The sequence below is a fragment of the Erithacus rubecula genome, assembly GCF_903797595.1.
Source record: "Erithacus rubecula genome assembly, chromosome: 3".
In the NCBI taxonomy this organism is placed as follows: Eukaryota; Metazoa; Chordata; class Aves; order Passeriformes; family Muscicapidae; genus Erithacus; species Erithacus rubecula.
In genome coordinates, this window is record NC_136689.1 from 53,521,182 (window position 1) to 53,538,510 (window position 17,329).

Consider the following 17,329-nt stretch of genomic DNA (forward strand, 5'->3'; position numbering starts at 1 on the left):
TCTCAGCAATGATGAACAATTAGATTCTGTGATTTGCAGAAAGGTTACTATGATCATCTCTCATTGCATAATGTTCACGTTTGTCATTTAGGCTGCATTTCTCTCTTAAATTTTGATTATGAGAATATAGCTTATCATAGTGGTTTATGCTTGTCCGGATATTATTCAGTACTCTTCTCATTTGTTAAGCAAACTGTTCCAATGCATCATGGTATATTACAAAACTCAAAGCACCAGCAAGAAAAAGCTTACCAAAAAATAGCAAAAGAAAGGCATTTTTAAGAGAAGTGCACCTTTTTGCTTCTTTAATCAGTAAATACCTTATCAGCGCTTCACAAACAGCAGTCAATATTGACAGTCCATCAATAAGAAATAACTGGGTCAATAAAATATAAAGAGACAGCATCAGTAATTAATTGAAATTCAGTTTGAGTGTTTGGGAGAAGGTTCTGAAGCAGCATGACTGCACAGTTATTGTATATCTTCCCTAGTCATCCTCTTTTGAGGGGGTTTGGAGGAGGTCTGGTAGAGGTTAGGTCCTTATTGTGTGGATAATTAATCTGACCTGTAGAGTCATCTTTATGTTCCTCCATGCTTGTACCTAGCAGCTGCCCTCTTCCATTACTTGGGCCATATTTCATGTATACATGCAGTTCAGGATATGACTTCTCTTTGACTTTATACAGCAAAAATTTCCTGTGTTACACATTAGGATAGCAATTGTGGAGCTGCATAATGCCACTAAATGATACATTCCCAAATGCAGTTTATTGTGATAACCTTTCTTCTAGGATATGATCCACTGTGCCAAACTTGGGCAATAAAACTCAACTGCAAATGGTGGAAAAATTAGCATTATTGTGTACAGTGTAGGAGAAGACCTAGGAGGAGTCTGGGGAACCATTACCAGTACAGTAATAAATATATAAAATACATTACAAGACAGAGAAGATTTTCTGTAATTTGATTAATGATCAGTTTTCTGTGTGTCATTAGTAGTGCCAGTGTGTGCAGAAAAAAGGACTGGTAACCACAGATGGCCTAAAGCTGATCTAGAAACCTGAACTAAGTTCAGTCATTTCATAAGATTAGTAACAGAAACCAGCACCTCACAAAGCAATTGCTTATAAGCTTTATTGTAGTGTCATTCTGAATTTTCTGTGGTAAAAGTCTCATAAAAAAGTGCTCAGTGTTCTGCACTAATCAGGTTTGCAGGCTTTTGAGAGTCTGACAATGGCAAAGGGGTTTTTTTTCCACCACCTTGCAGCAGATATTAATGAGAACAGAGGCTTCAGCAAACATTTCTCTGTCAGCTGTTGTTTTTGTGGGAATGCAATGGTGAAATAGCAGCAGGAGTACAGAGCAAGGCTGAGTTCTTGGAAAACATGTGACTGTATAGCGTGGAGACCATGAAATTCAGTCAACTGCTTAGAGAAGAAATGTTGCATTAAAGCTATAGTGAAATCAAAATATTCATATTCAGAACTGAAACTGTGCAATACACTATGCTACTTCAGGCACAGGAATCTTCACTCTGCCGTAAAATGGTCATTTATACTTGCTGGGTGTGTTCAGCACTAGAGAAAAAATGAGCAGGTTTTAAAAAAATCTTATCTTTATTATTTTTCTAATTATAAAAATCCATCTAATTTTTAGTTATAAAATGTAACAGTATTAAAAAATATCTTATTGCCCATCTTCTTTTTCTGACCATATTCTGAGATTTCAGTGCTGAAGTGAAATGGAAGCAGAAGACTGTACAATTTGACATGACAGAAAAAGATTGGTCTTGTTATTAGATACCACCCAACTAGATTTTGAAGAGTTAGATGTGACTGTTACCTCTTTGGAGAGGAGGCTTTCTATTAGCTGGGCTAAACAAAAAGGTCCATAAGCTTTATATTTACATATCTGTAATTCACTGCACTGTCTCTTCCTCTTCCTGTTCTCCTTTGCAGCAGAACAACTAAGCAGCATCCTTTTAATGATTCTCCTTCTGTTTTCACTACAGCAACCCATGTGCTAACTGTGAGGAAGTGGGAATCTTGTGTGGCTTCAATGACTCTTGAGTGTTCTGTTTCTTGTCCTTAACACCCAGCTGTCATGCTTGAGTGAGAGTCAGTATATAAGTTTTAGAATTATTTCTATACTGGAAACCAACTCCTGGATGGTTAGTTTTCATTTTAAGCAGTTGCTGCCCAGAAGTACCATCTTGAAACTCCTTTGGAAAGCTGTACATATTAGTCATGCAGCCCTACTATTTCTTTTACAGGTTGTGGGAGAGTATGGTATTAGGTAAAAAAAAAATGTTGTGGAATGGTGTTGTGTAAGTGTTGTGGAATGGTGTTTTATAAGTATTGTAAATGATGTTATAGATGCATGAGTTTGCATTTCTTGAGATCCAGTGCACTTTACTGTTCTCAAAAAAATTTGGACAGGGAGTCTATAACAATGGTTTTGAACTCTTGTGTTTGTCTTGCTTTTCACATTAGGATTATTCTGTTACACCTAAACTGTGCTACTTTTGGCAAATTAGCTTAGCTTAATTTTTTCAGTATTTTCACAGTCCTTTGAATTTCTGATGAAGTCTTCTGGGTAGCCCTTTCTGAACAGTCATATCTTCCTGACCTGAGTGGTTTTGAACATGTTGGTTGTTCTTTAAGAATACTGATGTGTGGCTGGGGATGAAGTATGCTGGGATGTCTGCTGAGGTCAGTTCCAGTCCACCCTGCTGCTGCTTTGCAGGAAGCTGAGCTGCCCTTGAGGCAGCTCCTGGATGACCACAGCTTCCATTGGAGAATCAGTTTCAGAGTTGGGTTTTTTGTTCTTTTTTTTTTCTTTCTTCCTTTGGATTACCATAGTCTTAAAAGACATTTTAGGAGAGGATGGATAGGTTTGTCAGGGTGGTAGTCTCAATAAGTGGTATAACACTCTCATTTTTGCCTCAAGACAAGGGCTTTCAGTATAATCAAGCATTCTAAAGCTAATCTGTAGTTTATTTTACTATATTAGTTTCTTCAGTATGTTGCAAGTACTTAAAAACATTCACATTACAATTGTTCTAAATTTGCTCATTTGAATTCAAGATCCTCATAAAACTGAATGTATTACATGGTAAATAAAGGCACTAAAAAGACTAAAGGCATATTTTTTAATCTTCCATCCTCTGAAAGTTTTATTGAAAGTGCAACACCCCCAAATGGAAATATTCTTGACGACATTTAGAAATTACATCAAACATGACTGATGGTGTTGCTCAAATTTTGTGTGTTAGTGTAGGATCTGCCATATGTTATATCAGTACCACATTGCCTTACAATTCCTCTCTACATGTATTTACCTGACAGTATCTAAGTTTACCATTGTATTAAATTTAGCTTTTACTTAATTCTCAATGCTAATTGGACTTAACTATTTAGTTCATATACTCTTAGCAACATGCTGGATCAACACTGATACTCATTTTAGATACTTTAAAAAAAATATTTTTATGTCATTATAAAAGGAAGGTTAGTGGTAGCTGAGCAAGTTTAATTATATGAAATTAAGTAGCTTTTAGCCAGTTTTGTTTTATTTTGTTTGGGTGAACATGTTCATCAACTGGTTTATACAGTTCTCAGAAAATTTCAAGAACTTGAGTATAGAACATTTACTGAGATTCACTTTGCGTCCATTTCTTTAATTTTTAAAATTCTTTTTATTGTAAATGTGTATTGGTTTGGCACAACATGGTTTTACGTAGCAGGGGGGCCACAAAAAAAAGATGTCTCCTCTCCTGTGAGAAGCTGCTGGAAGCTTTCACTATGTCCAGCAGAACCAGTGGCTGATGGCTCTAAGATGGACATGCTGCTGGCCAAAACTGGGCAATGAGAGAGGCTGGTAACACCTCTGTGGTGACATATTTAAGAATAAAACCAAAAACAAAGCTACAAGTTTTGCTTCTGGTCAGAGAAGAGGAGGAAGTGAGGGAAACATGGAGACACCAAGGTCAGTGGAGAAGGAGGGGCAGGAGGTGCTCCAGGTGCCAGAGCTGAGATTCCTCTGCAGGCTGTGGTGACTGATGACCATGGTGAAGCAGCTGTGCCCCTGCAGCCCATGGGATCCATGGGGGATGGAGAGATCCACCCACAGCCCATGGGGATCCATGGGGAATGCAGAGATCCACCCACAGCCCATGGGGATCCATGGGGGATGCAGAGATCCACCCACAGCCCATGGAGATCCATGGGAGATGCAGAGATCCATCCACAGCCCATGGAATCCACGGGATGCAGAGATCCACCCACAGCCCATGGGAGAGGTGCCCATGCCAGAGCAGGTGAATGCCTGGAGGAGGCTGTGATCAGTGGGTGATCCAATAAAGAAGAAGGCCCTTGCTTTCAGAGCAGCCTGTCCTTAGAGGACTGCACCCTGTAGTAAAAGAGCCTCATCACAGGAGTTTTGGAAAAACTGTTTCACTGCCCGTGAAACTCATGTTTGCAGCAGGTGTGATTTGGCTGCTGCTTGTGAGAGTGAACCCACACCAGAGAAGTTCACAGAGCTGTCTCCTGTGGGAAGGGACCCCATGACTTCACAGAGAAAAGACTCCTCTCATGGAGCAGCAGGAAAAAATTTTGGTAATGAACTGACTAAAAGGCCCCATGCCCTGTCTCCCTGTGCTGTCGGTAGGAAAAAGACAGGCGGGGGGAAGAAAGTGTTTTAAGGGCTTTTTTTACTTCTCATTATCCTCCTTTAATTCTATCAGTAATAAATTTCACGTTGCAACTAAAGTTGAGTTTATTTTGCCCTTAAAAGATTTCTTCCAATCCTTATCTCACTCATGAAGCCTTTGTTAACTTTTCTTTTTCCTTTTCCCTCCTTTGCCCAGCTGTGGCAGGGGAGGGTGAGTGGGTGACTCCTGTGGGTGCCTGGCACTAGGCCAGTGTCAAACCATGACAAAATGATACAGACTGTTCATATACATTGATAGATGTTCTCCAACATAATGTTATTTCACTAAGTTCTGAACTCATTCACGCCACCACATGTTCAAGATCTTTGATTCCTCTGGTTTTGTTTTTTGAGTTTGTTTTTTTTTTTTTTTGTAATAACCTGAATTCAAATCCATAATAAAGGTTACTTACCACTTGGACCTAAAATAAAATACTAGCCACTTATCAGTCCAATTTTCCATTCTTTAACATGTTGTAGATCCCTCCTAGGCTTCTGTGAAACACAGAAGACTCTACTCTTCTCCTGTCCTCATGGGCCACCAATAAAGTGAGCTATTCCTGTTATTAAAATTAATTATTTTCTAGAAGGGAGGTCAAACTGAGGCTTAAGGGGGAGGTTAGGCATCTGCTGCTCCTGAGCACAGTGTTCATTTTACCATTAAGAACTATCAGATGCTTTCCAATAACCTGCGTGTTTCAAGTCTCTTTTCTCTTGTTCTAAACCTAAATTTGCCATTTCCTAACCCTAGCCATAAACCCTGACTTTAACCCAGGTATTCCACAGAACAAGATGAAGATGTTTAAAATTTATTTTAGCCTGTCCATAAGGTGGAGGGATGGAGTTAGAGTAACCCACATGTAGGGCAGACAAGCCCATCTGGCTTTTACCCTACCCCAAAAACACCCTATAGGAACTGTCCTAACTGAGCAAAAATAAATTATAAACTATAGACTTCTGTTGACAAGAGACTTCCACTTTGAGGCAGCAGTGCACAAACAAGTGCTGAAAGTTATGTCAGTTTCTAGGACTGTCATCTTGACCACTTTTCTGTTTAGACTACCAATGGTAAACTTGTGAATACAATTAGGTTGGTTGTAAAAGGCTGAGCTATATATTCACCAGTCTATGGAGTTATACCAGTGAGATCTAAAAGAATCTGTGAGGAATAATTTATTTTAGCCTCAGTCTACTCCTCTGTCTCTATATGCAATTGTGGGGATGGGATTAGGATTTTGGCAAAAGAGTAAGTGAATCCCAGTTATCTGTGTACATGGCATGAGGTGCAGGACTGCCATGAGGGTAAATTTCTTTAGCCTCTGGCTTGGAACTTTTAGATCCAGCTATATGACCTATTTATAGTTCTGATTTGGATTCGGAAAATTGAGAAACTACATTATCAATTATCTAGATTAAGATTAGAGTTGGTGTTTGTAGATCATTGGTAAATTGTAACACTGCATCTTAGTTCAGCTAACTATCTGTATATAAATGGGAAGCTGGAGATAGGACAAAAAAAACCCCAAACCATAGGAAGTGCTACAGGGGGTTGTTCCCTTCTCAGCCTTGCACTATTGGGCCTGAGTGCACATTTGAAAATGGGGATGTGTGCCATTGATATGGAAAAAAGAGTCTATCATGACAACTTGTCATGCTGTAGTTTGTTATCTATGTTATGAATGTTCATACATACATGTGATTTGAATGTATTGCTGTGGCCAGGAGGCTTACTTGGTAGCCACCTCTCTGAAAAGGAAATGTTGGATTTTCAGAAAGCCCTCTGGTGTGGATCAAAGCCATGCCACAGCTGGGGGCAGACTGTTTGGCTTGTTGGTGACAAGGAGCAATGTGAGGCCTGTAATGATTCAAAATGTTAAATTAAATGATTTCTCTTTAAAATTCTCTGTGATACTTATTAATATTTTATGAAGAGTCTGCTGATGAGAGTTTTGGGACTAGATTAACTGTCTTAAAAGTAATCAGAAATGCCCACATATGCCAGAAAATGAACATAGCTATTGGCAGCAAAAGGCTAATCTCTCTTTTTTTATTTTCTTATATAATTCTTTCTTGTCTTTATGCTGTAATTATGTCAAAACTTCCTTTCACATGCCATGTCTACAGGTAGCCTTGAGTCACCTATCATGATAATCTTGACTTCAGGTTTCCACAGTAGCAATGCTCACCACCTCTTTGTGCAGCCTGATTTTGTGCTGTGAGACTGGCTGGGCTTAGGAAAAGAAAGTGGTCCAAGAAACAATATGGTAATACTGGAGCTGTACATTCTTTGTTTTGAGAAGAATAGGTTATAATGTTTATATATTTATTCATAGTATCTGCTAATTGCTACTGTTTCAATTGTGTGGGGCTTCGGGATTTTGTTTTGGTTTTGGTTTAATTTGTTTGGTTTTGTTATTGGCTGTGCAAATAGATAGTTTGGTGAATTTGTAATGGGAGAGCAATCTGAAGATCAATTTGTGGGATGGTTTTTTCCTACAAGCAAGTATTCTGTAAAGATTTGGGCATTGCTTTACAAGTAGGGTGAAGCCTATCTGTAGCTATGTTTAAGCCTCCAGTATTATAATGAATGGATAGCAATGAGATTTAATAATAGAATGCATTTGTTGTGGTTAAATACAGCACAAAGTGTAGCTGCGTCAAATTACTTTTGAGATTGCTGATTGAATAGCCCTTATTGTATTATCTAGTGGATGACAATCTGCTTATGAATTAATGAGGGGAGCAAAATGAACACCATGTTTTAAATAAGCATCAGCCCTACAGTTCTTTAATTTTTACGACTTTATGTTGAAAATCATGCAGATAAGAATCATGTTAATACTGTTTGATGTAACGAGAAGAAAATCCTAATGGGTTTTTTTTCTTTCTTTGTCTGAACTGGAGGACAGCTGGTAGTGCCAGCAGAGTTCTCTCATTCTTTCTTGCTTTGAAACCATGGGATTCTTTGCTGAAAGAAAAGTTGCATCACTAAAAAAAGCCAAGAAGCATTCCCCCAAGGACTCCATACTTGGAAGTATATTTACACACACACACACACACACACACACACACACACAACTCCTATACTCCTGCTTTCATCTTTCTTTTTTTTTTTTAATTTTGACCAAAACTTTGTGTGAACTTTGGAAATTATAGAGCGTGAAACACCCCCAAAAGTAAAGTGCAAGAACAGAAGTTTCTTGGTTTGTGTCATAAATATTAAATTATTCCTTATTTCTTTCACTATAGGTTCTTCAAAAACTAGGAAAAGCAGATGAAACTAAAGATGAACAGTTTGAAGAATATGTCCAAAATTTCAAACGGCAAGAGGTCAGTTGCTTTTTTAGTTTCTTTAATTATGTCTTTAAAATGCATTATATTTAACTTGCTGATTTTGAAGAAGGTGTTGCAGGTGAAAAGGTGAGATTTTATTTTTTGGTGGGTACAAGATTTTGTTCTGCAATTTTCCAACAGAGATAACAGTTGCATTTGTGCATGCAGAGGGCTAAAATATGGGCTGAAAATAAAAGGACATTAGTAGTCATATGTAACATCATCATGCTTGAACTGCTTGAGATCAGAGTACACTTTCACCAGTAATTGAGAATAGAACCTAACCTCAACTAATGCAGCTTTCTGGTTGCCTTCTTACAAAGAAAGAGAAGTAGTTCCATGGTTTCATTTTGTGGATTATTTTCATCAGTGCTGTGTAATAATACTGGTGTTATAAGAGTGAGCAGATCAATAGTTTTGGACAGCACGTGTGTTGCAAAGCTTCCTGTGGGTGCTGGGGTCTGTGGTGCCAGTGCTGATGAAGCATAACTAGGCAGCAATGCTCAATGACTCTTAATGTTATAAAGACAGCACAGGAAACCAAAGGTGCTCCAAGGAGTTTATGATCTATTCCCATTGCAATCCTAAATTCTAACCCGAATTACTTGCTGCTTTGTTGGACAGACTTTTTGATTCTGAGGTGATGAATTGCAATTTATTATATAGCACCTTTCTAATACAAATTAATGCCTGCCATGAACTGTGGTAATACCACCAAGAAAATAGTCTTGTTACGTAAGTATGAACTGACTTATCTGTCGTCTTTGTGAGCTGTTATTTAGAGCTCCTATAGAAAGGAACTGGAGAACTACTCCCACACATTTTACACAATGTAAAATTTGGCTCACATCAGTGTTTGCAGTTTCTGCTCAGAATCAGTCTTATTCTACCAAATGTGCTTTCCTCCTTTCCATGTAAACAAAAAGCCTGCATCCTGACTGCTAGAATGCTTATTAACTCTTTTGCATTTTATTCTCACTTTGCCTTTCCTTTCCTCTCTGAAGAAGAGAGAGAGGTTTCAAAAGCTACTGAGCTTTCTTCTTCAGCAAAAAGAAACATACTGGGAAGTAAAAGAATCTCTTTTGCTGAGAAGGATAGTTCCTTTCCCAAATTTCATGAGGTCAGGAAGATAGTGGGATTTAATAGAAGTTTTGAAACCCTACAGAGATGCTGTATTTTCCTTTTTCTTTCCTTTTCATTCTTCCAAGTCTTCTTGACTTGACCTTCCAGTTATCTGATATTGCTGCTTATACTTGTTGTCCATATCCCAGCTGTTTGCACAGCTAGTAACTCTGTAGAAATAAGGTACCTCTCTGAGGAGTTTCTTCAATATGGGACCAAATGGAGCATCCCCATGAGGAAACAGAATTTCTGATACTTTTCTTTTTTAGTTCAAAAATCTGAGACAAAAAACGAGGGGAAAGGGGAAAAAAAAGTTCCTTTTAAGCAAAATTATATTTCAAGTATTGGGTTTTTTGTTCCTTTTCCAAGAATTTTCTGTCATGGCAATTTTAAGCTGAAAATCCTGCTTAGGGCTATGGAGGATATTAGCATTACTTTCTTTTTATTTCCTCATTCTTTGATGTAAATAGAGACAGTAATAAACAGTTGCAGAAACTGCATGATCCTAAATCCTAAATGCAAATGTGAGCTGGGACCAGAGAGGGAATTGGGTAGGGAGGAGTGACTGCAAAGGGAGCTGCTACAATTATGACAGTCACATGCAGGTTAGTCGAGGTCCACTGACACACCCAATGAGAGAGACTCTGGATTTACTGAACTAGTCACACATGCTTACTTGCTTTCAAAGAGTTCCGTTGTGCTCAATCCTTCAAATACAAGGGGAAAAAATGCTCCAAAAGCACCGGTTCTGCCATATTCACCAGTAAGAAGTATATAAATAGTTTAAATTTTCTAAGTTTTGTCCATGCTTTGATCTACAATTTATTAGCAATGCATAGGTATGAAGCATTACAATGTGCATCTGAATTATCACTGTTCCTAACTAATGCAGCACACAAATGCTGTCTTCTGGGAACTCAGGCAGCCACCCCTTCTTGGTTTACATCCAATCCTGCTTTCAAGTTCATTCTGCAACTCTAGAGGTTTTAGATAAAGAAAAGTTAAATTTTAGATACTGAAGTGTAAAAAGGCAGTCTGGTGGATTTATCCCTGTGCTGGGGTTCACCAAACTTGATGTGGGTTGTTCAGGAGGCTTGCAAGAACAACCAGCGCTGTTAGAGGCTGTCCCATCTTTTTCAGCTCCTTCCAGGATTATTTGTCTCTGTGGTGTTCACTTTGTGGTGTCTCCTTTGAGAGGAGGTCCAAGCTTTACTTTGTTTCTGCAATATGACCTAGCAATGATTTGTTTTTACTTGGCCACCTCACCTACCACAGTTCATTCTGAGGAATGCTATCACTTCAGTTCTATGTCTCTTTGCCAGTTCTTTGTTGCAGCTGGTGCTATGTGTGCCCTGGGGATCCTGGTAAGCTGAAAGCTGTGAAAATGGTCTGTTGATCTTGTTTGCCTGCCTTACTGAGCCTTCAATTCTTCTTAAGTATAGAATGATCTTTTTATTACTACTCTCCAAAGATCATAAATGAGGATTCCTAGTAACCTGGAATCTTTGCCTGAATAGCAGATTAGATGATGGGCCTGTACCAAACTCAGAAGAAAGCTATGGGTAAGGATGCATGCATGTCATGGTTTGATATTGCCCAAAGACCAGGCCCCCACAAAAGCTCACTCACCCTCCCTGGGCAGAGGAGAGAAAAAATAAATGCAGGCTTCACATGTTGAGATAAGGACCAGTTGAAAACCTAATGGCAAAACAGGCTCACCTTAAAGGTACAAAGTGAGTTTATTACCATCAGAGTCAGAGGAGGATAATGAGAAGTAAAATAAGCCCTTAAAAAAGAACTTTTTTCCCCCAACCTCTCTCTCCTTCCCAGTGACAGTACAGAGAGACAGGGGGTATGAGGGTTTTGGTCAGTTCATCAGCTGTGGTTTTCTTCCAATGCCCAGGGAGAGGAGTCCTTCCCCTGCTATGCTGTGGGGTCCCTTCCCATGGGAGGCAGTTCTCTGTGAACTTCTCCAGCATAGCTCCAATCTCATGAGCAGCAGTCCTCCCAAAACTGCTGCAGCGTGGGTCACTCTTCCAGGCTGCAGTCCTCCAAGGACAGGCTGCTCCAGCCTGGTAGCAGGGACCCCTCTCTCCATTGGGTCTCCCACTGGATCACAGCCTCCTCCAGGCATCCATCCATAGACTGTGGGCACCTCCCCATGGGCTGTGGGTGGATCTCTGCATCCCCTGTGGATCCCATGGGCTGTGGGTGAATCTCTGCATCCCCCATGGATCCCCATGGGCTGCAGTGGCACAGCTGCTTCACCATGGTCATCAATCACCACAGCCTGCAGAGGAATCTCTGGCAGCTTGAGCATCTCCTGCCCCTCCTTCTCCACTGACCTTGGGACCTCCATGTTGTTTCCCTCACACATTCTCACCTTCTGCTCTTCTCTAGCTAGGAAAAAACTGTGCATACACATTTTTTTTTTTTTTTCCTTTGAATTTGTCATCACAACGGCATTACCAACCTCTCTAACTGGCCCAGCTTTGGCCAGCAGCATGTCCATCTTCAGGGATTCCCCATCAGGGATTGGCTCTGCCAGACATGGTGGAAGCTTCCAGCAGCTTTTCACAGAAGTCACCTCTGGGGTCCCCTCGCTACCAAAAATAACTGGCTGAGCAAAAGCAATGCAGTGCACAGATCTGTCTGAGGAAAACAGTTATTTAGATTCCTCAGTCATCCATTGCTGTGTCTTTGTGAATACAGTTGGTTAAGAGCCTCTTCTGGACTTGACAAGCCAGAGTTGAATTACCCAGATGAATCACCATGGAGAAACTGAGTCATCCCATGTCCAGAGAGAACAGAGCACAATTTCTTTGTAGAGCCCCAGGACTTTCTCTATCAAAACCATTAAGCTCCTGCAGCTGATGCTAACTGTAAAAACATTCAGATTTTGAACAATGAATACAGCTGTTTTTCATCTTCCACTTAAGTTGTAAACTGAAAATTGCCACTCTTAATCAAAGCTTGTGGAATAAAGGAAATATAAGCTCATATATGATGGTATGACACAGATTTTCATTGTATTGCAAGAAATTTCATTAGATTTCAACATTTTTCTCTGCACAACTGACTGTGAATATGCTCAGCCTATTAATTGACTCTGAAGTTGAGAATGAGGGGAGAAAAAAGACAATTTCTGAATAATTCTCTCATTTCTCATGTGAAATTATCATTAAAAGCCATTGAGGATTTACCAGAAATTTAATCTGTATTCTGTTTTTCAAGCAATTGCATCTTACATGTTCTATTTTTCACCGGGAGTACAGTAGCAATTACTTTTATCCCCATGTATATTTTAATGACTCACAGTCATTAAAAGTCACACTTAATTGTTATAAGAAAGCAATATTCTACTTCATGTATATGCATATTTGCCTCTCTTTATTTTTCTACATGTAGTTATGAGGCTTCTTTTACTTTACATACTACAGTTACAATATTTTAATGCATAAACCCATAAATACTATGCACTGTATATGTACACACAAGAGATATAACAGTTGCTAGTACAAAAGTAGCATCCCACAGCATGTTGTCAGAAAAAAAGCAAAATGTCAAAGGCTGTTGTTTATATTTTATAGAATTAGGTGAAAAAGAAGAGTTTCTTTTACTGTTGTTGAGTGATCAGAACCTGCTTCTGTGGACTGTTTTACTTAATGTAAGAGCTGCTAATATGGTGTAATTGTTACGGCTCCTGAAAAGGCTTATCCTGTCTAAATCTTTTTTCACACAAGCATGGTTGGTTGCCTTACAGCTGTGTCATGGCATTGTCTAAAAGTTGGTTTGTGAAAAAAACATTTTTTAAGTGCTCTTTTTGCATCAGCTGTGCCACTGATGACACTGGTCCTGGTTCTTGCCTTTAGAGTTGTTTGGGATTTTTTATTAGTGAATATAATCTGAGAAACCTGTTTCATTTGATGCAGTTTACTTGAATTCAACATGCTACTTAATAACTAGAACAACAAAATTTTTATTTTTGAGTCTTCCTAGTGGGTGGGCCACAAATTTTGTGCTCTCCTGGAAGATACTATTATGCCTAAAATCTCTGTGTTTCTAGAGAAGGTTGCAAACCCATTTTTTCGAGTGATGCACTAGATAAATATTTCAAAACTCAAATCTCTTAGAGCTTAAAAAGAAAAATAGGAAACACATTTATTTAAGAAAATGATTCCAGAATTTGGGGGACAAATCATCACACCCGCCCTGCCCGGCCGGGAGCCACCAGCACCCCTGGTGACTGTGATTGGAACTGCACCAGAGGGGAAAGTGCCTGGGGCACTGCGCCTGGGGCTCTGTTTGCTGTGCTGCTGTTGTTGCCTTGTTATCTATATACATGCTAGTAAGGGACTGTTATTCCTTTTTCTATTATCTTTGCCTGAAAGCCCCCTTTTTTCAAAGTTGCAGTGATTTGGAGGGTAGGTGGTCATATTCTTCATTCCAAGGGAGGTTCCCACCTTCCTTGGCAGACACCTGTCTTTTAAGACAAGTCACTGATAAATGGTGAAACAGAGTACTCTGGCAAGCAGGTAGAGTTCATATTGAATTACAGATTTGTCCAAGTAGCCTTTTATTACATTAAGCTTCTCTTAATGTAATAGTTATTTTCATTCCAGTATTAATTAGATATGCATTAATAATTGTCATTATTATTGTCATTATTATTGTTGTTGTTATTGTATTTTTATTTTTATTTTTATTTTTATTTTTATTTTTATTTTTATTTTTATTTTTATTTTTATTTTTATTTTTATTTTTATTTTTATTTTTATTTTTATTTTTATTTATTATCCTGTGCTCCAGGTTCAATATTTTCAGTGTTTGCCTGTCACTGAATTGGAATGCTGTATTTGGGTTTTGTACGTCATTCACATGCTGACCTTTCCTGGAAAGATGTATTGTGTTTCCATCCTGTATACGACATGATAGAAAAATCAAACTCTTCTGAAAACCTGTAAATTGATGATTCCTGGCAAATAGGTCATTCAATTACAGCTTGTGTGGAGGCAAGGTGGTCTTAAATTTCTGAGTGGATGCAATAGTTTTTCTCATCCATCAGGAAGCAAAAGTTGATTAGACAGAAACTACGGGATTTTAATTTTCATCATTAACGTTTTTTAGTTTCACAGCCAGTGTGCTGTGGCTCTCTTTTTCTTACTTCCAGTTCTAAGATATGCTTAAATGCTACTAATTTAAATGAAAAGCGGAACTAAACATACCCAAGAATCAGTAATACTGAAAAGAGCCTAATGCTGCTGTCAGAGTATGTAAACTGTAGATTGGTGGACCCTGAAACACTGAACCTTGTTCTGCCACTGAGTGCATGTGTCTTTACCAGCTGTTTTATACAAAGAGTAGAAAAGTGATAGCTGCTCAAAGCAACCAATTATTACTTGGGGCATTGCTGTGAAGATCTGTGTTGACTTTCCCAAAAATGGATGTTGGTTTGGGTTGTTGGCATGCCTCCCTTGCTCTTATGCAAAGTTAAACAGGATTATGTAACAGATTTTTTGTGATTTGTGTGTTGAGTTTGATCAGGTGAGCTAAGAGCACTGATTTTTGGTACAGGAACATGCATAGAACATGCATACTGTTATCAAGCAAACTGGTTGTGAGAAGTTTGCTATGGAGTTACTTACACCTTATAAAACTGACTCATTTTGCTGACTTGTGTAGGAAAAATGAAAGAAATTATGAAATTATAAGGGACACATCAGTGGTGTTTTGGGAAATTTCTTTTCAGAGGGATACAACGTTGGTGAAAGGACACCCAGCTTTCATTCTCCCTCAAGAAACTGCATCTCATTTTACAAAATTGTGGCTTTAATGAAGATACTTGGAGCAGTGGTTTCAGAGCCACTGGATGTTTTCATTTGATAGACCAGAAAGTAGAAGGAGTATGCTAGTAAAAACTGTAAAAGGACAACAATAAATACATGACAATCTTGTAAAAAGTATTTCTTAAAACCTGCATGTAACAGTTTGCAAGATGTGCATAGTCAGCAGTGCAGTATTTTCATGTTATGAATTTTAATTAGTCTGTTAGATGACAAAAGTCTTCAGTAATAATGAGTTTACTATAGAAAATGTGTAGACCAGATGCACATTTTTCAGAATTCACAGGGCTGAGGGCTTTTGATGCTAATTTTTTTTCTGGTATTTTTAGAAAGGTCTGATTTCGTTGCCATTGAAACAGAGATTATCTCTCAAATTCAGCAGGAGCTGGCTCATGGATTTTTTTGATGTCACATCACACAACAATGATAATGAGGGAAAAGTCATATGACTCTATCATGCTTAGATATTTCAAGTGTTCATGGCCTGCTAATAACCTAGACTGAGGGAGATGCATATTAAAATTACTCTTTTGAATGAAGTGTCAGAACTCATAACAGCACATATGGCAAAATATTTAGATCATGTTTTAGTGCTTTGACTTTTTCTTACACATTTCCCTGAACAGCAGCTGCCAATGACGCACAATGCTAACCAAGCACAACAGATCTAATAGTGGTTTGGGGTGGGAGTTACAAAGCTGCACAGCAGTATAGTTATAAACATAGTGTTTGAGCAGTGTGTGCCCCTGACATTTGTGTGCTGCTTAGTCCTGGTGACAAAACATCTTATGTATGAATAAAACTGGACATGAAATCAGCCAAGGAGGCTCTCAGCCTTGCAAAACTGTGGTTTGCTACTCCCAGAACACCAGAGATTTTTTAATAACTAGAAGTTGTTACTGTCCCTGTTCAGCTGGATCATGATGAAGAAGAAAGTTTCCATACCTTCAATTTTTACCACAGTAGCTCAGGCCAAAGAAGGTGTGAAATGCAAAGATAGCTTCTATAACTTCTATGTCTTCATGTTGACATCTCACAGTGCAAGGGATCCTCCCAGGAGGAGACTGGCACGCTTGAAAGGGGAACTTCCATCTAGTTTCTGCCTAGTACTTGCTGATCCTCCTTTTCAGACATGAGATCAAGAAATTTATTCCTGGGTACAATCTCCTTTCCTCTGTGGAAGCAGTGATCACTTAATGCCTTGGTCCATGGAAAACAGATAGCTTCTGACATACCCCTGTCAGCCACTTGAGCCCAGAATTAAGTTAGCTCCTGCTGTGTTATCTAGCATGAAATAATACTCTAGGGTAGTACCTTTTGCTAAACAGTATTAAAATGTATGCATAATATTTTCTGAAAGGACACAACATCAAGCTACGACTTCAGAACTTTCTGTTGTTCTGTTGGTAATTAAATCTGAGGTTAAATCCGCCAATACTCACCCTGCACCTGTCTGGCCCTTGATCTGATATGCAGCTTTGATTCCAAAGCAGAAGAGGTTGCCTTTCCTTGGAGCATCGAATATGGTCCCAAACCAGAGAAAGGTTGGTGGGCTGGCTGCTCCTTCACACCTGCTGTTACCCAGCAGCTTTTCAGATATCACCCTGGTGGGTCTATTCCCATGCTCAGACTTCAGTCAATTAATGGATTTGAGAGCTGTAGGTGACTTGTTTCAGATCAAATTAGTGTAAAAGCAAGATTCTCTTGGTTGAATCCATAAAGTGATTCAGTCTGCTTTCCAGACCCACTCAGGCATTTTTACCTTCCAAATTCTTTAATATTTCCAGGAGGTTAAACAGTTGCTCTCTTCATAGTGCACTGTAATTTGAGAGATGGGGGTGGGGGCTGCTGATGATCCCATTCTGAAGGCATGCAGTTCCCTTCAAGAAGCTGGGAGAAGGGAGTTTGGTGGGTGTAATCTGCATTGTATGTGTGTGCTGGTGAGACAAGTATATTTTCAGAACCACAATTTTGACTTAATATGGCTGCAGCTGTGATGGATTTTAAGCACCAGGTAGCCCCTATCAAAGTGAATTTCTTATGGTCCTCTATGTCCAAATGCTCTGAGCATTGGAGTTGCTGATGGCAAATCCTTTACTGACATCAGACATCCTTTGAGTTAAGTGGAGTTATAACAGCTTATACCTTCTGCCTTCTAAAGAATTTACATTATTAACATGCACCCTTTAGATTCTGATTTTCACATTGGAAATATGAGAGAAACTCCAAAGCAGTAAATCATATTTTGAAGCCATCAGTCATATTTTGCTGCTGATTTTTCCATATGGCGTAGCTGTATGTGAGAAAATGTGACTGCAAGC

At 38.9% G+C, this 17,329-nt stretch overlaps 1 protein-coding gene across 8 annotated transcripts in view; it reads left to right on the plus strand.

Moving 5' to 3' along the window:
- Positions 1-17,329, plus strand: part of AMPH (amphiphysin) — a 120,904-nt gene that overhangs the window by 50,621 nt on the left and 52,954 nt on the right. For all 8 annotated transcript variants that reach the window (XM_079301918.1, XM_079301919.1, XM_079301920.1 and 5 more), the window contains exon 2: positions 7,960-8,040. In XM_079301918.1, coding sequence (XP_079158044.1) covers positions 7,960-8,040 — 81 coding nt within the window. The remainder of the gene's footprint in view (positions 1-7,959; positions 8,041-17,329) is intronic.